A 16,575-nucleotide genomic window follows, 5' to 3' on the forward strand; every position below is an offset into this window, starting at 1 on the left:
ATTTAATGAAAACCCTAGCAATCCAGTCGCTGTGATGACAGCATATCCTTGCAGGCTTGCCAGTGTGTACAACATCCTCCCAAACAGAATGTTCACAAAATAAAAAGCATGTTCCCAGATGTTATGTTACTTGATGCTTGAACAAACCTGTGATGTGGAGAGAGCAGGTACTATTATCCCCATTTCACATGTGGTAAAAATGGGGAAATGGCCTGTGCAAGGCTCTGTTGCTGGCAACAACAGGCTTCCAAGCCAGGCTGCCTGTCATCACACCACTGCTGTCTGTTGTTTCACGGTGCTTCTGAACACAGGGTGACATGGATACTCCATTCTAGGCACCTGCAGGAATCTGGCTGCATCCTCTATTGTGGGTGTGTGATTCATTCTCACAATCTGATTTAGTTTGTACAACACTTACCCCACTAACCTGCTCATTTCTGCAACCTATATGGGAGTGACCTATAACCACTCAATCCCCAAACTAACACTGCTTGTGATTGTGTGCACCTGGATGTGATGTTCAGCCTACTAACTCCAGAAAGCTCTGCTGACAAACCAGTGCGACCTGTTTTGTTGATTTTCTGCCTGTCCTTTTGCTAGGCCAACCTGTCTTCAGGAAGGTTCATGCTAGAGAACACCCGATTCCCTCTACTGTAATCACCATTGCAGGTACTCATTTCATCGTGGTCCTTGAAAACCATAGTTTAATTAACTTGAAGTTAACTGTCTTCAAGTGTTCTTGAGATCTTTGAACTTTAAAGTAATACAGTTTAGCCTGCCTCTCTAAAACACTGGTGAATAATGCTATGGCTTCTCTGCAGCTGGGGGGTGTCATCAAAACACGCAGCCACATCAGTACAGGACAGGAGGCACAACAGGGGGAGCAGCATAGACCTGCAGAGAAGACTGATCCCATTGGCCTTTCCCCTTCAAGCTTCAGTATATTCCAGATGGCTTGCAAATGTTGCCTTTCAAATGTGGGTCTTTCCTCCCAAGTATAATGAAGTTCCTTTGAAAGCAAGCTCTATTTCTTCCCAGAGCCTGCTTTTCCTGCCTCCAGGCAACATAAACCTTATATGCACAGAGAGTGCATCTTTGGGGTTTCTCCAGAGGGGAACACTGATGGACTGATAAAAGGATTACACAACTATCCCAGATGGACTGTGGTCTGGAGCCCGGGCATCAGTCTCTGGTTGAAGACAGGGATGTTCCCTCTTCAGTCGGCACCAAGATCCATCACTGTCCATGGTGGTACAAACACTTCTGCCTACCCCAGTAGGGCTTTCTTCATTCTCATATCCCACACTCCCATTCAATAATCATGATAGCTTTCCCTGACTACAGATTTGTTTTAGAATATTCTCACGGAAGTAAGAGTACCTGTCTCCTTAGGCTCTACTCAGAGAGGTCACCCCGGTGCTGAGAACTGTCAAGGAATCTCTGCTCTCAGATACGTCAGCATAGATCTGAAGGATCAAAATAACCTTGAGCAAATTGCCCCATCCCAGGCCTTGTTCCTCTTTCTAAATTCTACACTGATGTTAAGATTAAAAATCACAATGCAAAAGAATATAAACAGTAGCTCCTCAGGTACAGATCTCTCTGTGGGTTGTTCGTTTGCTCATAGGGATTCCCACTCTCACTGCTTCAAAATGCAGCCAGAGCCAGAAAGCATTTACAGCAGATTTTGCATTATTCTGCTTTTCCAAGATCCCAGGCAATTATTAGCTTTTGTTATTTGTTATTTGCATGATCAATTACTCAGGGGAAGGGAGGTGATTTGATCACAGGATTGTCTTATGTCCTGTCAATACTGATTTTAATGGTGACTACTAATTATACATTTGATCTTTGTGTTGGTTAAAACCATACTTTATTATCAACTTCTCAATAAAATATGGTGAGTTTAAAAAATATACATATATGTGTACATATGTAGAGACAGAGAGAGACTGAGTTTTCTCTGAGAAGCAAAACTAAAACCCAGCACATTATCACTGTGCAAAAGTAAGGAAGTAAAACTGATTCAACCATAGTAAATTGGACTGTATTTGATCCAGGGCTCAAAGTGAAAAGGAGACAAACATAACAGATGATCCAAAAAAAAATACTGTGAAACTATTTCCAAATTCAGTAAATGGTACATAAAGAGAAAACACTTTTTAAAAACTAGACTCAACTCTCTTTGCCAGTGTCAAAAACCTGGACTATAAATGCAAATATTTATCAGCATCACCATAGAGTAATAATAGGATTTATCCAGCTGCCTTCTCTCAGTTATGTACGATTATCACCTAAAAGTTTATGACATTTAGTAAGTAAAACTAGCTCTGACCCTTCCATGACATTATGCCTTTGTGCTTTGATTTCTCTCTGCCTGCAATGCCCCTCCTTACTCTACCTCTTTTTAGCCATCCTTACCACAACTATCACCTGGTAAGCTTCTATACATGCATCAAGGCCAATTTCAAATGTCTCCTCTTCCCTGAAGCCTTATCTGGCTTCCTCAGAGTGAGCTGCTCCCCCAAACCTGGTCCCTCAGTCCTTGCCTTGCTAGATCTGAAGTTGTCCCATCTATATGCCTTACTTCCCACTAGACCATGAGCTCCTGGAAGGTGGCAGGGGTAGGAGGTGGGGGTTTACAGCTGCAGTGTGCGGACATTATAGTAGTGTAATGACGTGTTAAAGGAACAGATGATCTGTTTATGCACAGAGCAAACAAGAGGCATTTCTAACAGTGACTTGGAGACTCACACAACAAATATTTATTGGCTACTTACTACATTCTGTATAATAAATTCTGGGGTATGTAAGGATTCAAAGAGCAATGGTACATATTCTATCTTAGTAAATGTACATTCTGTATATATTTGTATGTAAAGCAATTTAAAATTTAAAAAAAATAGTATTTTAGAGGTGTCCATGTTCACCACACACACAAATACTAAGAAATCAATATAAGGTTAGAGAGCAAGTTCCTAAATTGGTCAATTGGGGCATATTTCATGCAAGAAGAGGTGGGGTTTTGAAAGATAAGTAGGATTTAGCTAGATGGCCATAGGGAAACTTGTCTGGGTGGGCAGACAATGAGATAAAAGTGTGGCATAAAATTCAAGGTGAGTTTTGAACAACAGTGCAGGATGTGATAGAAGCGAGGTACTCAGCTTTTACTTAGGTTATATTGAAATCTGCTAAGACAGTATTTCCTGAAATTTGGTCATTCTTCTACTTCCTTTACAATATTAGCTTTGGCTGCCAACCAACTGCACTATTGTTTACTTCATGTAACTTTTTGAAATTGCCTCATGTTTTTGCTCTTCTAGATTTGTCTGTAAAAGAAAACTAAGTCGCTAACACACATGGAACCCAGTAGGATACGTTATTAATAGAAAATAAGGTTAAAAATTTTTAAACGGAAAAGAGTTATTAAATTCTAGCGAGATACTAGAATGTTCTATGCCTAAAAACTGCTTTCCCTTTCCAAAATGGTAGAAACCCAGATGTCAGGAACACATAGTTATGGGCACAACAGCATCAAACTAGACATTTCTTCTTGATCAAAAGGCCTGAAGGATGATTTAAAAAGGAATAATCTTTCACTTACTGTGTGACCTGACTTCTTTTACTACCGTGTCCATTTATTTAATACCATGTCCCAAATCATTCTACTTTATGAAATGAAGCACCAAAAAATACCACCGTATCACCTTTCTTTTGTAATTTCTCTATTTTTTTCACTACCTAAATTGCTTTGAATCTCATTAAAAGCAACTATCCTTTGTAAGTAAATTACAGAAAAGAGAGCTGTAATAAATTCTCCCCCAATGGCTTTGCAATGCAAATAAAAATCCAAGTTGCAACAGTTTTTCTTTAGGAAAAGGTATTCTTATTTGATGTAAGTGTCCAAGACATTCATGTTCAACCAACATTTTGAACAAACAGGCTAATATAACCTGCTGCTGTGAAAGCTACCAATAACATTGTCCTTGGTTTAAGAATCAAAAAGCAGTGGGAATTGAAATTGACGGATTTGAGCCCTGGGTAAATTGGAGTTCACATATCTCAGCCCACCCCCTTGACCACACACACAATTTCAAGGGCAGATGTTGGGGATGCCAATCAGAACCCCCTGCCTTCCCTTGGGTCACAACTTTCAAGCCTACTATAAAAAATATTACCACTTGTACAGTTAAAATTAATCTCTTTACACCTTTCCTCCTCATCTGCTAACATATAGCAGTTTGTGGCCAGTCCAAAATCATTTACTTTTAGTCTTCATCTAATTTCTTTGGGACCCTGGAATTACTGCAGATAGGAAAGAAGATTCTAAATTAATTCTTTTAGGAAGACACTGTTGAAAACATACAAAAAAGTTAATTGACTATTTCATTCTGCTTTTGCCTTTGGTTGGTTCTGATGCCTGGTACATAAAGTGCAGCACCTCTAGCCCATCCGCTCCTTGTCCTAGCAGAGAAGGGCTGGCCTCGGTACCTAAGTGGCTCTGCCACTTTTGCTAGAGCATAGAATGGAGCACCACAGCAGGGTCCCTCAGTAAAGACAGGCCATGTATCCTTGGAGGGAAAGAGAGGTGTGGACTCCTGCAAAAGCTGATGCCTAAATGCAACAAGCAAGAAGCCTGGGCCTGTAGACTCTCTTTTCCTGAGGTCTCCTCAGTCAACATACTCCAAATGCATGCAGTTTGGCCTGGAAAGTTGTAGAAGCAAGGGTATCAGGGCTGAGGTCTTTCTATACCATTGATACTACTTCCTTGGAGATGAGATTCATTCAACTTGACTCTGAGGGGAAGTGGCTTGTCTTTTCCAGCACCCTGGACCTGAAGGATAGGGGGACTGAGTAGTACAGGAATAGTGTTTTGTCCTCCCTGCATGCATGGCCTTTTCATTCTGGGATTTTTCCTAATGACCTTCATGCAGAGAGGAGCCAACTGTGAGCTTGCCCTCATTAATGGACTCTCAGCACCCGCTAGCCTCTCCTGGAGTGTAAGCTATGTGGTGGTTCTGGAAATAATCAGGCTCACATGGTGAGTAGTATGAACTCCCCAAGGGCCTCAGCTCGCCCTCCCTGTTTACTTTAAGATTAACATGGTGCAGGTCTTCCCAACACATCTCAGCTTTGCACAAAGGGAGGAAGCCCTGGAGCCCAGGCATCTTACTGAAACATGGAGTGGATGTTTTGCTAAACTTGTAACTTAACTCTTGGCAAGTAAGAGGGCAAGATCAGAATTTCCCTTCCACCGTCTCTTTGGCTCTGGGGCATTTTCTGTTGCTTCCAGAAAATGGAAAGGAGGCAGCTGGATTCCTCCATCCCTTGAGTCACTTGAGCACTTTCAACTGTGTTTCCTTTGGGTCACAGGCTAAAGGAATGTGTAGAAACAGCCAGATGAGCCAGCATCACAGCGGACAGCTGGGTGATTCCCTCACACAGACAGTGTGCAGGCAGGGCCTTTCTCAGTGATGTATAACTTGCTGTTCCTGATCCGCACTTAGCCTGTGCTTAGGTTATGAGAGATGATAACCACTTGCTGCCAGAGTGATGCGCTGCCTGACACACTAAGCATCTGTCCACCCCTCCCCTCCAGCCTTACGATCCTACCAAGGGACTGTCAGTGGGTCATTAGGGCTCCCTTTCTCCTTGGGTTTCTTGGAGGAGGATCCAGAGATCTCCATATAAAATTGAACACATTGCTCATTTTCTTGCCTTTCCCTTTCACAGAGGAATGTGATGACAAGCAGCCGCTGACCAGCAAGGAGGAAGAGGAGAGGCGCATTGCAGAAATGGGGCGCCCCATTCTGGGAGAACACACCAAGCTGGAAGTGATCATTGAAGAATCCTATGAATTCAAGGTATGCTCACCAACACTGCCCACTGGCAGGCCAGGCCCATCTTGGGACCAAGACTCTTCACAGTGTAAGATCTATCTGGAAAGAGACCCAGATGTAGTTTCAGGAACTGGCCAATTAGTGGAGAGGCTTTCAGGGAAGAACTGGACTTAGAGAGTTAGTAGGGAGCCAAGCAGTCCCACAAACCAAACAGCATCAGGGGCTGTGGGTGGCATTTGTCCTGGCACAGGTCACGGTGCCCCAGCGGGAGGGCTCTGTCAGAGGGGATAGGAAAGAGGAAGCAAGGGTGGATTCCAAGAGATACTTGGGTGGGAGAAACAAAGCTGTACTTGAAAAAGCTAACAACTCTATCGGAAGCAAAGCCTTCACGCTGCTGCAAACTAGGAGGCTTTTGTCTTAAAGGAGGGATGGTGAGCTCTCCCGGTGGCATCCACCCCACTGACGTCCTCACTTACACTCAGTCATCCTCTTATGGTCTTACGTCATTTTAGCACCCTCAGCCTACTGAAGGTACAGCATCTGAACCACAGAGTTTACAACTGAGCTGATAAAATTGGATTCCCACATCTCCAGATGATTAAAGTCATTTTTCTGAAGTTATTCCAGAACTACAGACCAGGGAATAGCCGTGTTTTCCTCACTTATTTTCCAAAAGCAGACTTTTCTGCTTCTATTTGGAAAACCAGAATGAGAATTCTGAAAGGGGGAATCAGGCCATAGACTTAGAAGCCTCAGTATTTTATCTGGAGTTTTCATAGTAGTGGCCTCTTTTCCTTTAGCTGGGTCTATTAATTTTTTTTTTTAATTTAGTTCACCAATTAAGGTGCCTGATAGGAGACAGGTAGAAAGAAAAATGCCTTTGCAGTTAAAGTGGAGTTTTTAAAGATAAAAATGCAATTAAACGTCCCCTTCAGGCAACTTTGAATCTATGTGTTAACTCCTCTTTTTACTCATTCTATGAAAAGCAAGAGCAGGCCAAACACTGGGACCAGGGCTTTCTAGGCATATCCTGACTACCAGTGGCCACCGTTGTGTGAAGTGAAACCTACCTCATTGCATACACAAGATTGGTGCGCGCAAAAGTTCCCTGTAATGCCAGAGGTGCACGTGTCTCAAGACTGTCCATTCCTCTGGACCACTGGTGTCCAGCCGCACTCTGCAGCAGGCACCTTCTTTCACACGGAATCAGAGGGCCTCGTGCCATTTGCTGCAGCAGAGACCCACTCCTTGGCATTTCTGTACAAGCCTGCCTCCCACTCCCTACCACCACCCCCCGAGGCTCCCTAGGGAAATAATTGTGTGTTCTCTCCTTTAGAGGAACAACCCCCAACCTTCCCCTTCCATGTACCATGACTGGGAAGTGCAATCACAGGAACTTCCTGTAGGAAGCGTTGGGTCTGGCTGGCACAAGCTTCTAGGCAGCAAAGCTTTCTTGGGTCCCCAGCTCTCTCTGGTAACCACTCCACTGATCTCAGCATTTGAAAGTCTCTCAAGTCTGTTTACATAAATCCAGTTGTTTGGGGTCCTTACCTTCCTAGACCAGTTTGCACAGACTATATCCTCCCATCTCCTCAAAGTTCACCAGTAGTTACTGTTAACACTAAATGGGTACCTTGGGGGCATGTTTTGAAATGCCCACATCTATCAATTTTGATACTATTCTTCTAAGAAATTTCTTTTTCTAGACCATAGCTATTTTAAAGAATTTGTTTCAAGTTATTAGAACTGCATTAGAAACCCAAATCCAGATGACACCTCCCAATGTCCCACTCTGCTTTGCCCACTGATTTCTTTGTTTGCTATGTTGTGACTAATGCTGGGCTTTCCTAACATCCACTGCTGAAGTTGAGGCTTTCACAATTGCTTAAAGTCTAGTGCAGTGAAGAGTTATCACTGGCATATAGGAAACTTCCAAGTATAGAGGCGATGTCAAAGTTAAGGTGTCTGAACATCAAATTCATCATTATTCACTCCTCCCATAGGCCAAGGAAGGATGCATATGCAAACTAACAGTCCTAGTTAGAACCCCAGTTGCCCCACAGTCCCTTGGGGTTCACGTGAACTAAAGTCCACAGTCTACCTGGGGTTTTATGTACATATAAACTATAAGTTAAGTTCATCTTAAAACACTGTTCTTTAAAGACATTTCTTAAAGTGAGTCTGTGTTCACCTGTTAGGGTGCTTCTCATCTGCTCAGCTGTTTGTCTCCTGGGTGATGGGATTCCCAGTCTTGGCTTCAGAACAAAGAAGGCTCCTTGGGAGAGACCTGCCCCAAGTTCCCATTACCCAATCTGAAGGTCATTTGTTATGGTCTGCACAGAAATTCGAATTGGCAGCAGTCAAGACACTCAGAGTCCTGGATGAGATGGGGCCTGAGTTGAGATAAAAAAGATTCTTGTCCTGTATTTCAAGTTAGGGTGGCTGAGAGCACTGATGGTAACCGCCGTTACCAGTTCTAGACACAGGCCAGAGGCTGAAGGTCACCCCTCTGCAGACAGTCTAAAGAATGATGTCACAGAGTGGGCCCATTCATGTTTGCTACCATCTTAGAGTTTCAGGTCAGTTCAGATGGTTCTTGCAGAACACACCTGACGTTCTGATTTAGCTTTGGCCTTATGTACAGGTCCCACAGATCGCATTGTCCTTATTCCCAGATAGATGATAACATGCTTTCTCTCAAACCATAGTCAACTGAGGTACTGTGCATTAAACATATACAGATGTTTATCTAAGACAAATAATGTGTGTTTTCTGCCTCTTTGCAATTAGTGGGAGTTCGAGGATGCTCTGACAGTAAGTGGATGTGTGGTAGACTAGTCAATGTGGTAGTTTCTCTAGGAAGAACAGCCTCATGCCTGAGAAGTGACCCTTCTTCTGTAGCTGCTATGGTTTGTGTTAGAGCTTTGGGTGCATCTGCTTACTTAGTTTTCTTGTAAATGCTTGGCTGCTCCTGTTGTTATATTAACTGACATTTTGAAAGCTAAAGAGTGCTAATTGTAGAAAACCAAGTGCTTTAAAAAGGTCTAAAGAAAAAGAAAAATAAGAGGCTCAGTGCTAATAAAGCAGGGGGAAATTTAGTGCAAGGTTAATTACAATGTGCTCTAAGCCATGCAAAATTGACCTTTTCTTGTCTTGTCTTTTCTTGTTTGCAACAGGAGTAGGGTGAATGTGAATTCTCGAGCAGCCACCAGGCTGACAAAATCAGTAGCCAAAGAAAAATTCATTTATTGACGATCATGCAGCAGCAACCTTGAAGCTCTTCTATCTGGCTACATTTTGTTGATAAACGAAAGTACAATAACACTTCTTAGATTCATAACCTATTTGCCACTTCTGGTTGTTCACAGATATATAATGCTGAGCAGGGCATATGTTAATTCAGTTGCAGGCAGCGCATTATAGATGAAACCAGTAGATCAAGATCATAAAGCATGCAAGGGGGATTGGATGGTCTTTTGCAACATCTGCTAGTCTAAACACAGAGACCATTCTTCACTGGCCTTGAGGCAGGGACGAACGCTTGTATTTGCTACAAAGAAGTTTCCATTTCAGTGTTTCCAAATAAGGACTCTGCTTGTTTACATCATCAGAACAGGGTTGGAAGTCAATACTGTAGTTCTGAGCCTAACATCTGCTACCCTGTGTGTTAACTCCAGGGTTTCGATTCAACAAGGTCTTAGGTTTCCCGAGGCCTTAATCAACTCCAACAGTTTTTCTTTCCAACCTTTCTAGAGCACTGTGGACAAACTTATTAAGAAGACGAACCTAGCACTCGTGGTTGGAACAAACAGCTGGAGAGAGCAGTTTATTGAAGCCATCACTGTCAGCGCTGGTGAGTGCCTTTCCCTGCACACTTTTCCTGCTCCTACCACTCGGTCTAGGTCAAAGCACCAAAGAACTTCCGCGACAAAATTAAGAGAAATAAGTGTGTTTGTAGCACATGTGCCCATGTTGGAGACTAATAATTGAAACTTTGTAGATGAAACGAATGTCTCCATAAATGGTATGCTTCTCCACCTACATTGCCTCTTTCTCTCAGAAGTAGACAAGATAAATCTAAAGCCTTTTGGGTCTCTAACTCACAGATGGACAATCACAAGGCTTTGTCTGGAAATCCCCTGAAAGCAGGAGAAGTGGCCAAGGGACATTTGCAAAGGAAGTCGCAAGATCATAGTTGGGACAGAGTGACATGGAGACATCCCACCACTACCATCCGCATCATTTTCCACTCCCTTCAACAATGTCTAAATAATAAGTGTTTGCACTGGCTCTAGAAGTAGAAATAGAATCACATTCTGTTTCTTCCTGTACAAGCAAAGTGCTAAGTTGTATTCAGGAAAATCCTATAAAATCACTTTTTTTTCCTTCAAATTCAAGGAGCCACAGATCTGAGAGAATTAAATATACAAAGAAGTGTGCCTTTCTTGCATTGTCAAACCTTGTCTGCTTTCTGTGCGTATAGAGGACAGTCCCCCTTAAAGATTCATGAAAGCAACAAACACTGTTATGGGATTTTTTTTTTTCTCAGTGTTTCTGCTCCATCTGCACTGGTTCTTTCTCTTTAAAGGCCCCCACAGGCTCATCACCTACTATTGCAGCTAATGAACAAAGCTAGAGTTTTCTCAGTAGTGATTCCCGCTGTAAAATATGGAAACAGCATCACTAACAGTCGGGCCATGACTTCTAACACAGCCGCCTCTTTCCAATCTGCCACAGAATAATTTGACAGATCCAAGTCCTGTGGGAACCGAGGGTGGTAAAATGTTTGTGCCTGTTTATTATTAGTGCTGTTTATCATCACACTTTGGTTTCTTGCCACTGAGTATACAATGGAAATGTATAAACATTAAATGGTGGGTAATTGCTTAGGAGAGTAGATTTGGAATTTACTTGGGGGTGGGGGAAACTCCCTTAGTCCTTTTGGGCTGCCATTACAAAATACCATAGATTGGGTGGCTTATAAACAACAGACATTTATTTCTCACAGTTCTAGAGCCTGAGAAGTCCCAGCTGAAGGCACTGGCAGACCGGTGTCTGGCGAGAGCTTGCTTCGTGGTTCATAGAGAGCTGTCTTATCACTGTGTCCTCACATGGGGGAAGGGGCAAGGGAGCTCTCCAGCCTCTCTTTTATAAGGACACTAATCCCATTCATGAGATTGAGCAAAGCCCTGGTGACCTAATCACCTCCCAAAGGCCCCACCTCCAACTATCACCACACTGGGGACTAGGTTTCCACCTACTGACTTAGGGTGGCGGCAGGGGGCCCATTCAGTCTACAGCACCCCCTCATATGGCTTATACTTTTCCATAATTCTGATTAGTATCTGAGGCATGAACTATATCCTCCCTCTTTTCAGAGAGAAAAAACTGAAAGGACAATGATGGCTTAGCAATTGCTGATGAGGCCAATTGTAAAAAATATTAAAAATAACCAAATTGTTTTATGGGCTTTGACATACTAGTATTGAAACATTAAAAGCAACATAAGCTTTAATGAGCCATTCCTAATAGTTTCCAGGTTTCCTTTGGCTGCAGATGTATGAACATTTATATAATGGTCACAAGATGGACATTATTCATCATTTTTCTATATGTCAATCATTATTCTTGGCACAAGGGATATGACCATGAGTGAAATAGACAAATACCCCTGCCAGAGGGGAGCTTACTAGAGGAGAGAGCAAATAAGACAAATAAGGAAAATAAAAGCATATGTATGCTGGGGAGTTTCTCATGGAGAACAGCAAAGCTGTGGAGGGAGACAAGAAGTGTATGTAGAGGCTGCACTGGACAGTGGCCAAAAAGATACCATCAATAGACCCATTAATGACAAGTTTTCTTTTCTAGCATGGAGTGGTTTTGCGTTGGTTTATTCATACATTTGTGTAACCCTCTGAGACTAGAGCAAACTCTTTTGACCTACTGGCAGTGGGAAAAGGCAGCTTTATCAACAGTGAGAGAGATTATGCTGTAAACAAGGCTAAAGTTTGATCCTGGTCAGAATAGGTGTACAAAGACACCTATTCTGCAGCTAATGGACAGCTTAAAAATGGACAGATTCTGGTTTGCAAATACTTTCCTATATTATGCTGAATTAAATCCTTTAAAATCTCATGAGGTAGGTATTCCTATTATCCTTACCTTCTAGAGAAAGAAGCTGAGTCTTATTGAGGCACCATGGCTTGGGACTTAGCTCAGGGCCCTGATCTACCACAGAGAATTTTCAAACTGAGGAAAATTGCTCCCCATCTCTGACTCACTGAGTGACAGTGATCTTGTAACCTCTCTTGGGCCATGATTTCAGCAGTCTCATCATGGGACTAACTCCTGCCTAAATTCTTTGAAGAACTGTTGTTAATGAATGAGATGCAGAACCTCTCAGGTGTTCTCATTTGTCATACAATATATTGTGTTTTATGTTTCCGAATGATTGCTTGGGAATATGACAAAATTGCTTAGAAATTTGCAGACTGCTGGGTAAACTGACCTTATTTACAATTTTGAGACAAAATATCAGAAAAGCAAATGCATATTTTATAGGCAGTAAATAACATGAAGGGCAGTTAAAAGGCTTAGTATTTGTCATTATGATTAAATTTAAGTGTCTAAAGAATGCTAATGTTCTTAGGTTGTTAAATGGACAATAAAATTTGTAAAGTGTCATTTATTGAAAACAGGGTTTCATTCGGTTTTAAGATTTCATGGCTAAATAGTTGAGAACCAGAAAGATTTGGCTTATTAAAAATATTAAATTGCTTTTAAACAGCTCTACTGAGAGGTTTTTTTTCCTATGCAATTTTCTGTGCAAAATTGAGCCTATATATCTTGCTAAACAAAAGTAATAATTTTGTAAATAGGATTTTGCTTCTGTTTCTCCCTAATTATATTTAAATTAGTTTCAAGGTAACCCCCAGGTAGTCTTTTTGTTCCCCTGCCTTCCCGGAATTTCATTGCTCAGTATCTGGGCGTCCTGTGACCATAATATTTCTGTGAACCAAGTTCTTATGGTTCAATATTTGAAGAATTCAAGGATGTATAAGACTCCAGAAATTAGGAGGGTAATAAACAGTTGTGTCCCAACTGTTCTCCTTCTCTTGCTCCCTGGGTAGGATAGCAGGAGCACTAGCATATGGCAGTTAAGCGGCTGTCGGCTACCTGCAAGGTGCTTTTAAGGTGTGTCAGCAGATGCACTTCCAAGGGAAGCTAGCATTCACTGTGTGTGCGGTTTGAGTTTTCCCCAAGTCCTCCTTCTGACTAGTACCTCCACTTGGGAAGGAGAGAGGGTTGACTTTAGGAAATTGTGAATCTTCTAGGATTCAAAGGAGGAAGAGAGATGTCAAGGAAGAGGGCAAACACGAGCTGGGTAGAGAGAACCAGGATGCTGATGCCAAGCCCATGACCACCATACTTTGGGTCCCCATGATAGCCTTGGGCCGTGGCGAGGTGGGGAGAGTGACTGCAAGCCTCGCTTTGGAGTCAGATGTGGGTTTGTGTCCCAGACCTCCAAAGATACTCTGGGTGACTTTAGAAAAGTTAATTCACTTCTAAATCTCAATCCCCTCGTATGTAAAGTGGAGATAACTGCTCCTCACCCGTGGATTAATCAAGGCAATATGTATCTTCATGAAGGCTATCTATACACTTGGATACCGTAATTGGGAGGCAAATCATATTTAAGATCCTATAATAAAATATAAACAAATTTTGTGTAAATGCAGTTAATTTATCTTAATGGCTATAATGGCTAAGTGACTAAAAATACTTCTCGCCCTTTTTGTTTTATAGTATTACACATTTTATAGAGAAGAGAAGTGAGATTCAGAAAAATATAACTTGCTCAAGAAGCAAAGCTGGTAAATGGCAGTGCCAGGGGATAAATCAGCTCAGGGGTCTCCCAGTGTGAACAGTGCACTCACTTGCCATGCCTGGGGCCTGAGTATGCACACACACCCATGAACATGCATGCAGGACACATGTATGCACACACAGTGGTATAGAAAGGCATGCTTGTACACACATATGAACATATAGAAACATAAGCACATATGTCCACACAGATACAAAACAAATACGCACAGAGACATGCCCATGAACCTTATATGGCATGTTATTCATTTGGATAATTGAGCTACAGCTTGAAATATGAAGGGATTTTCCCTTAATGTTTGTTAAGTCTCCTTAAGCCTAGTTCATAGTCACTTAGGGAGAATGCCAGTCAACTCCCTAAAGAACAAAAGGAAGTGTTTGTTTGCCTAGGTGCCTCCATAGGCTTCTCCGACACAGTAATTTGTGGCATTCTTTCAAGAAAGTCAACACCCTGCCCTCTCTTTTACCTGATAATTTTAAGTATCCAGCACTAAGGATTTTTCTGAAGTTCTTTTATGTTTGACATAGATTTTACACATCTGATACAGCATCTGTTGGCATTCTTATAATGAAAGAACCCTCAAAAGTGGCAAAAAAAAAAAAAAAAAAGGAGCCTTCCTATAGTCTTGGTTCTGTCTCTTACCAACTATCTAACCTTGACAAAGTATTTAACCTTTCTAGATTTTCGTTCCATCATCAATAGAATGAGAAGGTTGGACTAGGTGAGTTCTAAGGTGCCATTCAATACTGAAATTTGGGAGCTCTGTCAATGGCTGTGATAGTTCTACAATATTCCTGATGGCCTTATGCTTCATGGACCATCCGATTTTGGCAATAGAAAAGTATTCTGCACCCACTTTCTGGCTGGCTTAAATTAAATATTCAGCACAATAACAGCATACAGCCCACATCTGTTCTCCTAGAAGAAAAGGGATGAGAAGATAGTCCTCAACAAAACCAAGTGAGATGATTAGAAGGTGCCTAATTTGCTTCTGACTCTGTCACTGGAACTCAGAAATGCTTGCATAATCCTCTACCATAGAAGGGTAGACATTCAACAGAAGGCCAGGTTGGTAGATGTGTCTGGCCTATGCCACATTCACTGCACTTCACAGATTACAGAGACCTGACTTCAGCTAAATGAGAAGTGGAGGGCATGGACTCCTGAGCCTGCCAAACCAATATGGGGACTAGATCAGTTTGGGAGACACTTTTGTCATCTGTCCTTCCTCCATGCATGTTATATGGAGTAATAAGTGCTCCCTATTAAATCGATTACTAAATAGCAAAAACTCAACTTTACAGTGCTCTGGACAATAGTTCATTTGAAAATATCATCAACATCAAGACCGATCCACTCCATAAGTCCTAAATAATAAATAATAAAAGTGGTACCTCACATGAGTTCAAGGGATTGCCATGGAGTCTGGTGTAAGCAGATACCTTTCTAGCAGCCCCTGTATTATTGAACATCATTACTAAGCAGACATGCTCCTTACTTAATGTGTTACTCCTCAGTCATATGAAAATCCCAACTCAGTTGTTCAAGCATCCAGCTGTCAGGTTTGCCACAGCCTCAGTGTGACTACCAGACAATTAAAAAAATTAAGACATGGGGGAAGAGGGTGTTAGAGACTGGGAACTTTCATTTTGCCCTATTTCTGGTGAGACTATAAAGGTTCTTAATTACTCTTTATCTAAAAATCATTACCTGACTGAGGTTCATGAAAAAGATGCTGGTTTCATGAGAAATAGTAGATACAACTGCCTTAATGAAAGTCTACCAAAAACCTACATATGGAATTGTGGCTCGCTTTCTGCTTAAATAATGTTACCATTTATTGGCTGTCTACTACATGGCCAGTGCTTTATGTATATTATTTTTATGCCTCAGAGATATACCCCCAAGTATTTCTTTTCTGTCCTTAGTTTACATTTGAGAATTCTGAGGCCCAAAGTGGTATAGAACATGTTTCATTAGGGTCACACAACTAGCAAATGGTCAGCTAGAATACGAAACTCCATCTTTGTCAGTCCAGAGCTGGTCAGCTTTCAGCTCAACATTAGGTGTGCCTCCTACAACTTTAATTCAGGCCTTAAGTGGCCAGATTTCAAATGAGTTAATGCAAGACACAGGCACAAAATTGGTGAGTTATTTTACTCTCACTTACACGTGACAAAGTTCAGGGTTTGAAAATGTGAGCATGCAAACATTGGACAGAGGTGCAGAAAGACAAGAATGCCTATTACTGAATGTGGATACAATCAGTCATTGCATTAACTAGGAAGTCCAAGTTTAATCCCATCATAAGGAAACCAGAGGGACTTCCAAATTCTTTTTGTGGTCTTGGAGTTGTATTTACATCTGCTGCTAGAAATTACATAGGGTCTTCTGAAACAAAACCCAATCAGTGTCCCTCCTTTCTTTTGAGCTCCTGCCATTTCCCTAGGTGTGATTAAGTATTCAGGTAATTTTTTCTTGCTTAGAATTATAAGCATGCTTGAATTAATAGGAATAGCAATTATTTTAAACTCTAACCGGATATGTGAACAACACTGCTGTCATCCACTTAGTTCCTATTCCTTTGTCTGAAATGCAGCTAAAATATCCACATTCTTTGTGATAGACAGTGCATATAACAAGACAAATAAAATGTTTAATGGAAAAAATTATATATTGGAATCGCTGGCTTCTCTGGAGACTTGAGTTCAAATAGCCAAAGAGTCACCAACTAGTTGTGTAGCTCTAGACAAGTCCTCTAACCTCAACTGTGAAATTAGGGGATTAGAATAGATGACCTCTGTCTTTGGAACTTGGAAATATTAAAGTGTCCTCTAAAGGACCCTT

General features: G+C 41.6%; 1 protein-coding gene across 2 annotated transcripts in view; it reads left to right on the plus strand.

Moving 5' to 3' along the window:
* The window catches only part of SLC8A1 (solute carrier family 8 member A1), a 317,884-nt gene that overhangs the window by 258,330 nt on the left and 42,979 nt on the right, over positions 1-16,575 (plus strand). Inside the window, exons 7-9 of one of the 2 annotated variants that reach the window (XM_036925565.2) lie at positions 601-669; positions 5,734-5,864; positions 9,594-9,693. In XM_036925565.2, coding sequence (XP_036781460.1) covers positions 601-669; positions 5,734-5,864; positions 9,594-9,693 — 300 coding nt within the window. The remainder of the gene's footprint in view (positions 1-600; positions 670-5,733; positions 5,865-9,593; positions 9,694-16,575) is intronic. The other variant, XM_036925578.2, reaches the window with a different exon arrangement.

Source organism: Manis pentadactyla, chromosome 2 (assembly GCF_030020395.1).
Source record: "Manis pentadactyla isolate mManPen7 chromosome 2, mManPen7.hap1, whole genome shotgun sequence".
NCBI lineage: Eukaryota > Metazoa > Chordata > Mammalia > Pholidota > Manidae > Manis > Manis pentadactyla.